At 47.1% G+C, this 12,612-nt stretch overlaps 6 protein-coding genes across 7 annotated transcripts; 3 read left to right on the forward strand and 3 right to left on the reverse strand.

The window, feature by feature from the left end:
• Positions 1–156: 156 nt before the first annotated feature.
• SPPG_06084 (mitochondrial 37S ribosomal protein MRPS17) lies at positions 157–1,354 on the forward strand. The gene is made up of 4 exons (XM_016754289.1): positions 157–232; positions 417–507; positions 704–919; positions 980–1,354. Exons 3-4 carry the CDS (start codon positions 776–778, stop codon positions 1,220–1,222), a joined length of 387 nt encoding a protein of 128 aa, XP_016606416.1. The 5' UTR covers positions 157–232; positions 417–507; positions 704–775; the 3' UTR covers positions 1,223–1,354.
• Positions 1,355–1,392: 38 nt separating this feature from the next.
• SPPG_06085 lies at positions 1,393–2,513 on the forward strand. Of its 2 annotated transcripts, none has more exons than XM_016754291.1 (4): positions 1,393–1,514; positions 1,610–1,690; positions 1,917–2,003; positions 2,073–2,513. In XM_016754291.1, the coding sequence occupies exons 2-4, from the start codon at positions 1,658–1,660 to the stop codon at positions 2,277–2,279; spliced, it is 327 nt and encodes a 108-aa protein (XP_016606418.1). In that variant the 5' UTR covers positions 1,393–1,514; positions 1,610–1,657; the 3' UTR covers positions 2,280–2,513. The 2 variants fall into 2 exon arrangements, with proteins under 2 accessions (XP_016606418.1, XP_016606417.1); XM_016754290.1 differs by having other exon boundaries at positions 1,614–1,690.
• On the reverse strand, positions 2,453–3,800 carry SPPG_06086 (uncharacterized protein). Its single transcript, XM_016754292.1, has one exon. The coding sequence runs from the start codon at positions 3,612–3,614 to the stop codon at positions 2,673–2,675; it is 942 nt and encodes a 313-aa protein (XP_016606419.1). The 5' UTR covers positions 3,615–3,800; the 3' UTR covers positions 2,453–2,672.
• A 1,381-nt stretch (positions 3,801–5,181) lies between these two features.
• SPPG_06087 (uncharacterized protein) lies at positions 5,182–7,006 on the forward strand. Its single transcript, XM_016754293.1, has 4 exons — positions 5,182–5,503; positions 5,556–5,820; positions 5,883–5,976; positions 6,051–7,006. Exons 1-4 carry the CDS (start codon positions 5,284–5,286, stop codon positions 6,897–6,899), a joined length of 1,428 nt encoding a protein of 475 aa, XP_016606420.1. The 5' UTR covers positions 5,182–5,283; the 3' UTR covers positions 6,900–7,006.
• On the reverse strand, positions 6,972–9,833 carry SPPG_06088 (uncharacterized protein). The gene is made up of 3 exons (XM_016754294.1): positions 8,450–9,833; positions 7,402–8,390; positions 6,972–7,335 (listed from the first exon to the last, which is right to left on the reverse strand). Exons 1-3 carry the CDS (start codon positions 9,523–9,525, stop codon positions 7,193–7,195), a joined length of 2,208 nt encoding a protein of 735 aa, XP_016606421.1. The 5' UTR covers positions 9,526–9,833; the 3' UTR covers positions 6,972–7,192.
• A 137-nt stretch (positions 9,834–9,970) lies between these two features.
• On the reverse strand, positions 9,971–12,585 carry SPPG_06089 (FolC protein). The gene is made up of 12 exons (XM_016754295.1): positions 12,320–12,585; positions 12,130–12,261; positions 11,929–12,064; positions 11,738–11,862; positions 11,584–11,667; positions 11,341–11,505; positions 11,208–11,285; positions 11,087–11,147; positions 10,799–11,028; positions 10,688–10,740; positions 10,475–10,629; positions 9,971–10,401 (listed from the first exon to the last, which is right to left on the reverse strand). Exons 1-12 carry the CDS (start codon positions 12,449–12,451, stop codon positions 10,130–10,132), a joined length of 1,623 nt encoding a protein of 540 aa, XP_016606422.1. The 5' UTR covers positions 12,452–12,585; the 3' UTR covers positions 9,971–10,129.
• Positions 12,586–12,612: the final 27 nt, after the last annotated feature.

Consider the following 12,612-nt stretch of genomic DNA (forward strand, 5'->3'; position numbering starts at 1 on the left):
GTAGATGTAGTCGGTAGCGTTGGTGAGAGATGGTGGACGGTAAGGCATGTTGTTTGTGTGGATGGAATGGGAGGAAGCGTAAGGTCGAGGTCGTTCGTTGTCAGTGTGGCTTCGCGTCCACCGCGTTCCTCGCTGTAGCAGTGTTGCCCATGGCAACTGCCACATCCACATAGTGAAAAGGACTCGAACGAATCTTCATTCACCGTCAACTAATAGATCGATCCTGTAACAGGTAAGCCCAACTGGCAAGTAGCTTTTACAGTGGACCCGTCTGGGATGTTTGTTTTTCATATATGTTAGACTACGGATATATTTAATGTCGACAACGTTTTTGCTGAGACTGGGACTTCGGATTCCCTGTCGACTCTTAACTGGGTTTCTGAGCGTTTACTGAACTTTCTGCCTTATTCTATCAGATTACCACATCGCACTCTCCATAGTCTCCTAACCATTGCTGCGGGGTCACCAAAACCTGCATTTACCGACAATTGCAGTATTTAGTTTTGGGTAAGATGTCGATTTTCCTCTACCCTTCCTGCTCCCTTGCGTCGAGGATGCTTTTTCGCATATGTTAGACTTCCGAATTATCAATGTTGGAAAAAATCTTCAACTGCTGAGAGCGAAGGGAGCACGACAGGGTCTTAGTTTGAGATATTTGAAACTTTTGAACCCAATTCTCACTGATCCCATTTCGGGTATGAAGTTTACAGAACCTTGTAGTCAGTCATACCCGATTATTTTAACCCTTCCTGCGCCTCCATTGCCACCCGTACAAATGGCACTGCGACCTACCGCTTTCCTGCTAGATGTGGTTCGCCCACCACGTCAAATGTTCTACGGAGAAGTAATAGGAACCGCTATGCAGAAGACGATCAAAGTCCGTGTAGCAAGACCACGCATACACCCTGTCGTTCAAAAGGTTTCTGCGTGGACTCTTTTCGTTCTGATACCGTACCCTGTCTAATCTTGGTATGCACAGCCTATCACATTCCACAAAACATTTCTAGCACACGACGAGCATGAACGATGTGTGGTGGGCGATTGGGTACGGATCGACTCTTGCCAAAAGATTAGCAAGCGGAAAAACTTCACCTTGGGAGAAATTGTCGCCCCTGCTTCTCGATATACGGACGCGGATGGAAAGCTGCATACACAAAGGCAAACTGGTGTTCAGGAAGTAGATAAAGTTGCCAAGCTCAAGGAATCGAAGCATCTGTCGTAATCGGCGTATAATCCCGCTTGATCCTTATAAATGCAATGTACATAGATCGGAAGCTTATTTCTATTTTGTCGCCTCTGGATGCACAATATAATTAATGTGATGTGGTTCAAACCACCCTGCAGCCGTCCAGGCCATTATGAAATCCGTTTGCAGGAGGAAGGATCCTTGTCGTTTGCTGCAAAACTCTATACAACATTGTTGGGCTTCTGCCCTTTTGACGAGATTCATTCATAGCGACGCATCCTTTCTACCCTTTCTATCTTGCTGCGGTTACGTAGTTCCCCAACAAGAGGTGAGAGCTCCTTGAGACAACAAGTTAAGAGGCGCGTTCATCTTGGTTGACGACTGCCTTGGTCGACGCTTTCCTGGTCTGCCACGATTGCTAAGTTAGAGGCCATCGACTTGCTGCCTGATCTTTCAAATACCACGCTCGTAATGGCCCCTCCCAAACAGGAAGTTGATGTTTCGGTGCGTTTCGTTTCTCTCTGTGTTTATTGAGATGGCGGACGGCGTGTAGTGGCCCAAGGCCGATAGTGGATACACGCTTCCGATAGCCCTTTATTTTATTCTGGCGTGTTATCTCTGCCGCATGAATGTAGGGAGAAATTGAAAGTCAGAATTGAGAGAGCGGGGATCAAGTTTGAATTTGATCGTAGAACACCCATTTAATATAGCTCTTCGTTGGACTTTCCAGAAACTCAGTCCAGAAGATAAGGCATTTTTCGAAAAGTATGGTCGTCTCCCTCCAGCGAAAAAGCAAGTACTAAGTCAAAGATTGAAGGTGAGAAGCTAGTTGCGGTTGTCCCATCCGTGCGTTAAGAAAATTGACAACACACAACATTCGTATTAGGGCGGAGATCGCAAGTATTTTGATTCTGGTGATTACGCCCTTTCCAAAGCTGGAAAATCTTCATCCGATGAAGTAGGATCGCAGCATCCTTCACCAGAACGGATTCCACATTCTGTGCCGCCGAATTTGAAGAAGGATGCCAATCCACCCAAGGAATCAAGCTTGATTCATGAAGCAAAGGTGGAAGGAACAGGGGCTGCGCAATAGGTTGCTTTGGGTCTGATAGACATGTGAGGCTGTCCTACGAGGAAGGGCATGTGGAATGCATTCGATGAAAGAGTCTAGTTTTTTGTTTTGGGTTCTCTGAAAATGGTTTAAACCTATGCAGCTCGTTGTCTGCACTTGAATAAGAGCAACTCCTGTTTGAACAAAATATTCACTGCTGGGTAAAGATATATTACAAATACATCCACAACATGTATTGATATTTCGTTAAATGCAGTCAACGGTGTCAAACAAAAGGACAGAAGAACATAAATAATATCCAAAAACAAGAGGTATTTGAAAAGTTCAACCTAAGAAACCCATATCCAATCACTTCATTTCTAACTTGATGTACGAAATTGTCACTTAATATCTTGTTAAAATCTAAGCCCATAATTAACCGACGAGAACAGGGGCCACAGGTATTGGATCAGTGATGCGATCAAGATCATGTTCAAGTATGGATGACCCGGCGCGCAGACGATGAGTGACAAATGGCCGGGGAAGGTGACGAGTAGATCGAGATCCCCACGTCTCTTCAGTAACGTATTTGTCATCCTCGCGAGATGTAACTTCAGCCGAAACTTGTGCTTCAGGTTTGATAGATTGTATAGGATGGCAAGCGGTAGTAGTACTGGGAACCATCTTTCGCAATTTCTCCTTCCTCATCCTGATTTGCTGCTGGACCCATCCTTTGAACCAAAGCAAATGCATTGGTAGGACACCCAGTAAAAACCAGTAGAATTGTCGGTCAGGCCACGCCCTCCAAATCTCATAAACAAAATAGATGTGCAAACAGATCCTCGTTGTAAAGAATGTCGCACCAAAGAGCGCATCGCTACGCCAGGCTTTGTTGATCCTTCCAATGGCCATAACAAGGGTAGGAAGTTCCAGGATAGAGAGCGTGCAAAATCCTCCAGGAACGTGGTAGGTAACCAGAGAGGTTACCATCCACGCATACAACGAGTGATGAACGTATCCCGACAAGGGGTGGACCTCACTCCGATAGAACAGGGTGCCCAGGAGTAGGTCAGTTACGCAGTAAGATGCAAAGAATCCACACAGTCCAATCGCAAAGGCGGAATCCATGAGAGATACATCCGCAAGGGAGTTAGAACCGGTGAAGAAGGAGTAATGGAAAGGGAGCGAGCTAGAGGTCATGACAAGAGCGGTGAGGCCTGTAACTATCCATGCACGCTGTTTTTCGGTGGCGAAAAGAGTTGGGAATAGAGAGGGTAGAGTAAAGAAGGCTGCGCTCAGCGCAAGCGCGCCGCAGCCAAAGGGAACATGAAAGCGTGGGTCGGAGAGTACGTCCAAATATGAGAGAGAAGTTGCCATTTGTTGGAAAAAGGCTTAACGTTGGAGTTGGAGGGGGTAATTGGAGCGAAAAAAAACAAAAAGGCAATCGTTGGAGAGTTGGCCGAGGAATGCAAAAGATGGCCTTTTGAACAACGACGACCTTTTTATTCCTTTCCTGCTGCGGTGCTTCCCCCCGAGCCCAAAACCAAGCCGTATCGCCAAAGTGTGGCCCCAAAACGAAGCGCGAGCGAGTTCCATCGACACGTGTGCGAGGCACCGGTGAGGCGCATGCAGCTGAGTAAGCAAACAATGGCGTGTTATTCCGCCCACCAGCGTTATTCCAGAAGGCGATGGACGCAATGTAGGATATCCTATTTACAGTAATCAAACTGGAATAATATCAATAATGTGTTCATCAACAATTATGCATGATTGGGTCTAAAGGACTTTTATAGCATTCGGGATTCAAATTCGCCATGCACTTGACCAAACGGTCATCATCCATCATTGGTTGTTTGGTATCAGCAGAGAGTGTAACTTAAGTAAAAAGATATACTATACAGTGACCGAACGTGCTTCATAGCTCGCAAGTAGTTGCTTTGCATCCTTCACCTCGAAAAGCATATCGATCAATGGTAGCAAGACCTCAAGGGTCCCGTTCAGTCCGCCCGGTCGCGTTCAGTCCGCCCACGGGCCTTGGACCTACATTACAATTCGTCAATTTTCCACAATTACAATCTGACTAGTTGATAAAGTAGCTTTGAAACTGAGAAACCTTTTGGCAGAATATGCAAATATCTTTCATCATCCCATCTTCGTTTTCCATCAGCCAAACCTTTTCATATGGCGAAACGTTCATTCATATCATAGTCTTCTACTTGAGGTTGTCAGATTCTTGGATGGCCGATAGGATATTGATCCCATTGATCCCATCTCCATTGCCTTCTCAGAATCCGAAACCAAGTTCAGTTTTCCCTTTTGGGCTGAATGACGGATGGGCAACAACTGAAACCAGTATTGCTGCAGCCACCGCAGCTACACACAAGCCCGCGATAAAGCGGACAAAAGGAATATATGCATAATAACTTACTCAAGCTGACCCGTCTCATTATTTATCATACTCCCATTGTCATATCTGGGCAAAAGTGATTCACCAATCTCGGAGAAAAGGATTAATGGCAGGATGAGTGGAGTGAAGCACATTCCATATGAGCAAAATCATCATCCCCAACGCCATTCATTCCCTCGTCACTGTCCGTCACCCGAAAGGGCCAGGACGATAACTACGTCGGATGACAACCTTTTTGCAGAATTCGAGGACTTTAGAGTTTATTTAAAAGTCTTGATTGGGCAGTTCGCCAGCTATCGAAGATGACGAGGATAGAAACATTTCATTTTTGATTAGGAAGTTGGTAGACCACCGGGGCCTGGTAGTGGTTTTACATTTGCAACGGAGTAATGTTCAAAGGAAATCATCGCAAGGCAGCTGAGGATGGTTGATAAATATTCTCCGACTTGGTAACCCTGCAATTGATCGGGAAATGAGAGTCGGAGTCTGGTGCAAGAAATCCCCCTAAATTCCCCCATAATACGTGCCATTTATCCCGCGGCATCGTCTTACTCAGACGACTACTCAGACGACGACTCTCACCTTATTGTTGAAATCAAATCGGTTGTCAATTCGTGTCTGTGTAAAGTGGTCGCCACGATGGCTCCAAATTTGGAGGGACCGGTAATGTCTGCCAACGCCGGAAACATTCCTACCGTCACTCCATTGGCATATACTGCTTCCGGTCGTGCAACTACAAATGTCCTTTTAGTCAAGGATTATGTCGGCAAAACCCGTCCATCTGTATACAGTCTGCCGGGCCTGAACCATGTGTATGGCAAAAGAGTTGAGAGAGACCCCAATGAGTCCACTGCTACAGGTATGTCCATTACGGGTAAGCCTCGGAACAGCTTCTAATTTTCTTCACAAAGTTCTTCAGCACTGGCATGTTCGTGCCCTTTCCAAAGACTCAGCGCCAGCTCTGGACTACATTGCGATGAATCGCAACAGCGCCAAGCAAGGTATAATCAACCCCAAAGCCATTCGGACCTATCGGAAGCTTCATCCGGTCCATGTCGGCACGGAGGAGCATCATCTAGGCGGTCTCAAGACTATGAACGGCGGGAACGCTTTGTACAGGAAGGCTCCCTTACCTAGTGACCACGATCAGTGGTTTACATATGGAAAGCCCACCAGGTTTGCATCTTTGAAAATGTCATTGGCTGAGTGAGATTCTAAACACAATTGATTTCTTTCAGACCGTCAACCCCCGTCGCGGCTCTGATGACCGACAAGTATCAACGAGAATGGTTGGAACAGCAGGAGGCAAACGAGAAAACGAGTCTTCCCAAGGTGAATTTTGAGTGGAGAAAGAATTTGGAGGGGTAGCCGACTTCTAATACAAATACATCCTTTCATTTTGACAGGTAAAAGCCAAGAAGAAGAAGCAGGTTAACTCTGTTCAACAGCGGTCTCAAAAGGCTGCCCCTCTCACAACACTCTCCATCGCGGAGCGCGATCCTTGGAGTCTTTGGAAAATGAGTCGTTTCCAAAAAGTGCCTGCTGATATTAACAGCTGGAGGTCAAAGGACGATCCTGCGATGAACTTTGAACCACACCCCAAGCCTGTATTCCGCGTGGTCAACGACAAATGGCTCGGCGTTCAGCCTCGTGAACTCACCCGTCCAATCTATATGCAAGACGATCTGGAGGCACAGGCCGCCGCCGTTGCTGCACAGCCGTACAAGCCTAAAAGCGGTGGAAAAAAGAAGGCCAAATCAACAGGAAAAGAAGTCCGCTTCGCCATTCGTGACTGGAAAGATTCGGAGGGGAACGTAGCCGTGTCAGCAACTGTTTCACCCTCTGTGGAGATTCCTTCTGGAGCCGTCAAAGAATCAAACATCACGACAACAGAAGTGCAAACCAGTCCAGCGTCGGTCACGACCAAAAAAACCGAAGTTCAAAAGACTTTGACTGGAGCGTCCTTCAAATCTGAAGTGTCTCACACCTACCCCACCGCGGAAACGTCAACGATTCAGTCTACAGAACAGAAGAACGGTGAGGTGCCAAAGACGGTTGTCACCGAGGTCGCAAAAGATCCCGCGACCGGACTTCAGTTCGCTGAGACCTATGTGCCTGGCACGGCACCTGGTCCTGACGGCAAGCCCGCGGTTGTAACCTCGGGTATTGTGAAGAAAGAAGACATGAAGGAGCTTCCTGCTCTTCCCCAAAGGACGGGACAATATGCTGCTGTAGAGGGAACGATCAAAGTTTAGTCGCCAAGATACATATTAGTGCCCAAGGGGCATAGCCTGAGATAGTCGTTTCCTGCCCTTTCTGTATAACTCGTTTGGTTTGCCAATAAATAGCTGATTTTATCCTACTTTTGCGACTGCCCTTACTTTGGTATTCAGACAAACGACACAACCACATGTTACCACTATATACAGACACCATTTTTATGAACTCGAGAAGGTTAGGAGAGGGGATGAACCATTCTCTCCACACGCTATAATACTATGTGTAAGGCATATGCACTCGGAAGGTTCCCATTCTGTTGGAAGGCATATCATTCCGGGAGGCAAGTTAGCTTTGTCCATTCGTAGTACCAGTCCAAAGACGGGACCTGGGCTGCACGAAACGCTGTCATTTTGGATTCAATAAGACAGAAACGATGCCTATCCAGCTTGGCAATTGGAGGGTGGTGATACCCTTAGATCAATTGAAGCAAGATATTAGAACAACTTCTGAGCGCCAGGTGAGTGAGGAGGATCTTACCACATCGTTTTGGTGGTTCATCCGACCATTTCCTCAAACCCTCTTCTTGTCCAATCTTCACCACCTTTGCAACAATCCGCCCGTTCCTTCTGACAGCACCGGCAGTTCCAAGCAACCGGTCACAGCAGGACAGATTCAGTCTCTTTAACGATCGTGCCTTCTTTACAAACCCATAAATGACTCTAGGATCGACCAAGGCTGGACAATGAGATAGATCCACGTCTACCACGTTCGGTGCAATCTTATGTAAGATACGCACGCAATCGTCTGTTATTGCACCGATTTGACACAAGCCGAGCGTGCGAAGTGCAGGGGCAGCGACCAAGTTCATGGGACATCTGCTAGCTTCGGGACACGGTATGTCTTCAATCTTCAGCAGCCGCGGGCGAACGTCGAGACAGAACGCAAGATGTCGCTTCTGTTCTGGGTCAAGTGCCGAGCAAGCCAATCGCTTGTGTTTGAGCAAGCTGTACAAATGGAATAGGCGAAGTCCGCGATTGTATGCCAGGCAGAGGAAGCGAAGTTTCGGGCATTTGACAAATAGCGGAGCCGCTCCGACTGCTGTCACTCGACAGTGTGATAAATCCAAATGGACCAGTTCATGACAATGTTCTGCAACAGCTGCTGCAAACTCATCATCAACCTGACCCGTTGACGCTAAAACCAATCGGGTGATATGTGATAGAGCTGGTGCCACAATACTCGAAACAGTAGGCGAGCCCGATATCTCCAGCGTTTCGATTGTTGGAAATCTAGCTAGAATGCGCGGTAGATGTGTATCTATTTCTTCTCCACTGCACATTGACAATCCGAGTGTCTTGAAATTTGAGCATGGTGGACGTTTTAGCAGTGATTCAAGCACAGGATGTGGACTGTTTTGATCAGCCGCCGGGCCAAAACGGGGATAGACAAAGCAAGGAAGTTTGATATGCTCAAGTTGAACACACTTTGCGATGATGACCGTCAGTGACTTTTGAGTCAGCATAAAACTAGAAGCAAGGAATTCAACCGCAAGATACCAAACTTGTGATAAGAGTCTCTAGCTTACCAGTCTTCGAGATCCAATGTTCTCAGTTCGGTGCAGAAAACTCCCAGAAATAACACACCCAGATCGCCAATGTTACATGCGGTCATGATCAATTCTCTCAATCTTCTGTTCCCCTCCTCAGCAAGGACTGCGACACCCTTATCTCCAACTAAAAGACAATGAGACACATCCAACTTCCTCAACTTTTTACATCCGCGTGCTAGAGCGCCAATGCCATCGTCCGTGACCAGATACCCATTCGCAAGCGACAGTTCTTCGAGTGTTTTCCCGCAACTCTTGACAATCTTGAATATTGCATCGTCTCGTAGCCAACCAGCCGAATAAGACAAGTCTAATCGCTTCAAATTAGGTAACGCTTCGCCAGCTAGCGAAATGACGCGGACCCAACGGCGACGGAGACACCAACGAGCCAGTCCATTTGCCATCCCACCGGAGCCACCAAACTTCAATGGAGGTTCGTCCGGGAGCAGACCGACAGCGCCCAATTTAATTGCTCGCACGAGTGGGAGATTGGAGGTAGGTGCATGTACTTCACTCTGCTTTTTACCTCTCGTGTTCCTCTGTTGCCTTCTGGACGCCGAATCAAACACGCTTCCCAACCTTTTCATTGACCAATGCGAAGATGGATCTAATGATTCCCATAGGTGCAATGAAACGATACGATGCCATCGCGCACAAACCAGGCTACAGCTTGCCAAGTCTGCCGGTCGATGACTGGTATAACGAAATATATCATCCAGAATCTCGTCAGGAAGTCGCATGGCTGGAGATGGCATTTTATGATGCACAGGTTTGATCCCAGTACCCACAAAGACATCCAACCGCTTTTTGCAAACTTTTTGAAAGTATTTCATCTGTGCAATCTTCTTGCGATCGGAAAATATCTGTCGTACATTACGACCATTGGCGGTTTTCATTCCCACTAGAGTCTGGGCTGATTGACGATGTTCTGAGTCTTCTAGCGTGATGACAGAGTCCGAGGTCCCACAGACGTCCTTTTCATCAAAGGCTGGAGTATTGACTTGCACATCTTGTGCATGGTATGAGTGGGAGCCAGACAGGCACTGGATTTCCATGGGGCCGATCGTGGGGAAGTCTCAAGGACACGGGAATCGAGGAAACTGACAAATGGAGACAAACGCACTGACTCTCGTCATGAAAGTCCCAGTAACAGTTTTTCCTCCTTCACGAGGGTCTTTTCTGGTATGCCTTTTGGCGGTAGAAGGGGTTCTGTTTGCGCGTCTCCAAGACCGTGTTCCGCCTTACGAAATCATAAAGGTCAGCAAGTCGCGCGTACTGACGCTGACGCTGGCAGTGGCCGTTCCGTTCATCGTTCATGAACACGTCCAGACGTCAGTAAAATAGATATTTGGACAGCTATCCGTTTGATCTTGCTTTCCCTCATTTGAGAAGGTTGCATAGGATGACGCAGACGACCATGGCAAGGGACGATCTCCCTTTTCACGTGAAAGGGCGGGGAAACCCTTTCCATCGGTACAGCGGCTATGATCAATTTCCAACTGATCTGACACTGGCACTTTACGACATTTTCAGTTCAAAACTAAACCTGGAAAGCATCTAACGATTTCTCTTGCCCCCGTAAATCCACATTATGCAAAATATAATAGTGTGTTCTTGAAATAGTCTACCAGTCTTTGTACCTAATTACTTACGGCGAATCTAACTAACGTCCGCCTTGAGGAACGTCAATAGTCCCCCCACCAAGTACAAGCTGCCTGTCACTAGAACGCGAGGATGTACAGCTTGGACTTTTGAGTAATAACGAGAAATGGATTCCACCGCATCTTCAATACTTGGTTGAATTTCAATCTCTGCAACAACTCCATTCACCCCCGTATCTGATCCAATTAAAGTTTTCCATGCGTCTGCCAGCTCCTTTTGGATAGATAATTCGTCATCTGGCAGGACTGTATAATTTGTTTGGTCCATTTCTTTTGATTGAACACAAAAAAAGAATGAGTGGGAAAGATCATTGGTGATGATGAAAAACAGTTTCGTCAGTACTTGTTTGTCCAGATCCCGGTCGATATGAATCATTCGTGCAAAAGACGACGCGCGAAAACGGTACAGAACTTTTGTGAAGTTCTACCAACGCTTTGAGAAGAGTCAACCCGTCCCGACCCTTTGTGCAATTAAAGAGCAAAACCTGCTCTCCGTGTCTTTTGTTGGGAATTAGTTCCGAGGGTGAACTACGGAGCAAGAAACACCATTTCTTACCGTCCCTCTGCTTCTGTTTCCCGATACTCATCATTAAACCAGTCTGCACAGACCTTCAGCTTTGAAATCAATATTCGTGCTCATAAGGCCTGGTAACAACAATCGACTCACCAGCATGCTCTCTTTCGTATGTGCTCCGTCCAGATACCAGGTAATGGAAGGGTAATCAGAAGCAACAAACTTTTGAGCGCGTCCCGGCCATTTAGCATTCCGAAGGCCGTTCTTCACTGCATCGTCTCCGCCCACAATTTGCACACCCGCACTCCGTCGTTGCGCGATCCACTCTTTACACAATGCTACGGCAAGGGCCGCATTTACCCATTGATATGACCCAGACATCCCTAGATGACGAAAAGATCAGGAACCACCTTTGAAGGGGGGAATGCACCAGTTTCATACCGAGTTGACTGTTTCCCATTGCGGCGATTTCGGTAGCGCTGATTTCCACTAGTGATGATGCCTATTCAACGCAGTAAGCGCCTTCTGCGTGACGTCAAAGTGAATGCAAAATAACGCTCACGTTAAGCTCCTTCGCACGTTCACGAAGCACAGGCATGGCTTCTTCCGCCTGCGGAACCGAGAATGCAGGCACACCTGGCTACTTGAAGATTATGCTCAACGTTCCAGACCGCAACGTAGTCTTCACGCGGTACCTTCATTATGCCCGCCTTGTGCCAGGCTATCTCTGGCAAGGTTTTGCCCAATAATGGCATGTGGTCAAATCCAAGTGATGTGATACCGCAAACTGTCGGCTTCTCGATCACACTGGTAGCATCATATTGCCCACCCATTCCGACTTCCAAAAGTACCACGTCGACCTAGCATTATTTTAAAGGTTTTAATTCTCCAAGGTATATGACGAACCGCTATACCCATAAGCATCCTCTGTTACTTACCCCTTCACGCATGAACGTATGGAAAGCCATTAATGTAAGATAGCGAAAATATTGAGGCTTGTCTGGTTCATCCGCACTCTCTGGCTACAACATGATGTCTTGTTCAGAGGGACAGCACAACTGGCAACTCCATCAATCACCACAACCTACACACCTTTGTCTTTTCTAAGGCGTCCCATACTTCAAAGAAATATTTGGCAAATAGATGCTTTTCTATTGGTTTGCCGTTGATCCGTATGCGCTCCCGGACTTCAATCAAGTGCGGCGATGTAAACAAGCCTGAGAGCCACGAAGGGATTAATAACCAACTTTGTTCTTTCCTCCAAGTCAGCAGGCTAGCCCAACCAGTTTTCAGTGGTCTTGTAATATTATTCTCGGTGATTTGTACGTTGCGTAGAATGGCATCGCATATGGCCGATGTCGATCCTTTGCCCTTCGTTCCCGCAACGTGTATAGCGTTAAGCTTGTTGAACTCGTGAACCTACGTTGACAACCATCAAATGTCCGCGTTCTTGTCCGCTGTAAAGCGCGTGTAAAAATGCTGACCTTGTAGCCAATACGCTCCACAAATCGTCTCATTTCTGGTATACTTCTGTAATTCATACTATTCCCTGACTTTCGTAAGACCTCCAGCAGTCGTGCGTTGGTTTGCAGGTTATTGAGCGTTGACACAGCGGCCTATGGTTTCTTTTCAGCGACTAGGGCATAATTCTTCAAGCAAGAAGCCTTCATTTACCTCATAGCTTTTATCTTCCGAAAGCGACATGGTTGTAAGAAAGCGCTTGCGGGCAAAGACCCGAAATGTAGGTGGGTCTGGTCGTGCTCGAACGGTGGTCCTAAGAAATGTCACCTTCCACCTAAAAGACATATACAAGTAGAGTATGCTCTAGACGCTACGCGCGGTAAGCTCCCAATGGCCGTGTGCTGCTGCTCTCGGGTCAATGACCGGACGTTGTAAATGAAGGTGGGGAATCGTAGGGATGGCAAAAAGGTTTGTAGGTCTGGGGAGATGGGGATAACGTCGCGATA

This window comes from Spizellomyces punctatus (assembly GCF_000182565.1).
Source record: "Spizellomyces punctatus DAOM BR117 chromosome Unknown supercont1.11, whole genome shotgun sequence".
NCBI classification, from domain to species: Eukaryota; Fungi; Chytridiomycota; class Chytridiomycetes; order Spizellomycetales; family Spizellomycetaceae; genus Spizellomyces; species Spizellomyces punctatus.

Coding starts and splice junctions, on each gene's coding strand:
- SPPG_06084 (XM_016754289.1), top strand. CDS start 776: ATGGCACTGCGACCTACCGCTTTCCTGCTAGATGTGGTTCGCCCACCA. Junction 920..979: donor TACACCCTGTCGTTCAAAAG/GTTTCTGCGTGG, acceptor TGGTATGCACAG/CCTATCACATTCCACAAAAC.
- SPPG_06087 (XM_016754293.1), top strand. CDS start 5,284: ATGGCTCCAAATTTGGAGGGACCGGTAATGTCTGCCAACGCCGGAAAC. Junction 5,504..5,555: donor CAATGAGTCCACTGCTACAG/GTATGTCCATTA, acceptor TTCTTCACAAAG/TTCTTCAGCACTGGCATGTT. Junction 5,821..5,882: donor ACATATGGAAAGCCCACCAG/GTTTGCATCTTT, acceptor GATTTCTTTCAG/ACCGTCAACCCCCGTCGCGG.
- SPPG_06085 (XM_016754291.1), top strand. CDS start 1,658: ATGGCCCCTCCCAAACAGGAAGTTGATGTTTCG. Junction 1,691..1,916: donor AACAGGAAGTTGATGTTTCG/GTGCGTTTCGTT, acceptor TGGACTTTCCAG/AAACTCAGTCCAGAAGATAA. Junction 2,004..2,072: donor TACTAAGTCAAAGATTGAAG/GTGAGAAGCTAG, acceptor CATTCGTATTAG/GGCGGAGATCGCAAGTATTT.
- SPPG_06089 (XM_016754295.1), bottom strand. CDS start 12,451: ATGTCTTTTAGGTGGAAGGTGACATTTCTTAGGACCACCGTTCGAGCA. Junction 11,506..11,583: donor ATACGTTCATGCGTGAAGGG/GTAAGTAACAGA, acceptor AAATAATGCTAG/GTCGACGTGGTACTTTTGGA. Junction 11,286..11,340: donor ACAAGGCGGGCATAATGAAG/GTACCGCGTGAA, acceptor ATCTTCAAGTAG/CCAGGTGTGCCTGCATTCTC.
- SPPG_06088 (XM_016754294.1), bottom strand. CDS start 9,525: ATGGAAATCCAGTGCCTGTCTGGCTCCCACTCATACCATGCACAAGAT. Junction 8,391..8,449: donor ACATTGGATCTCGAAGACTG/GTAAGCTAGAGA, acceptor CCTTGCTTCTAG/TTTTATGCTGACTCAAAAGT. Junction 7,336..7,401: donor TGAACCACCAAAACGATGTG/GTAAGATCCTCC, acceptor AATTGATCTAAG/GGTATCACCACCCTCCAATT.
- SPPG_06086 (XM_016754292.1), bottom strand. CDS start 3,614: ATGGCAACTTCTCTCTCATATTTGGACGTACTCTCCGACCCACGCTTT.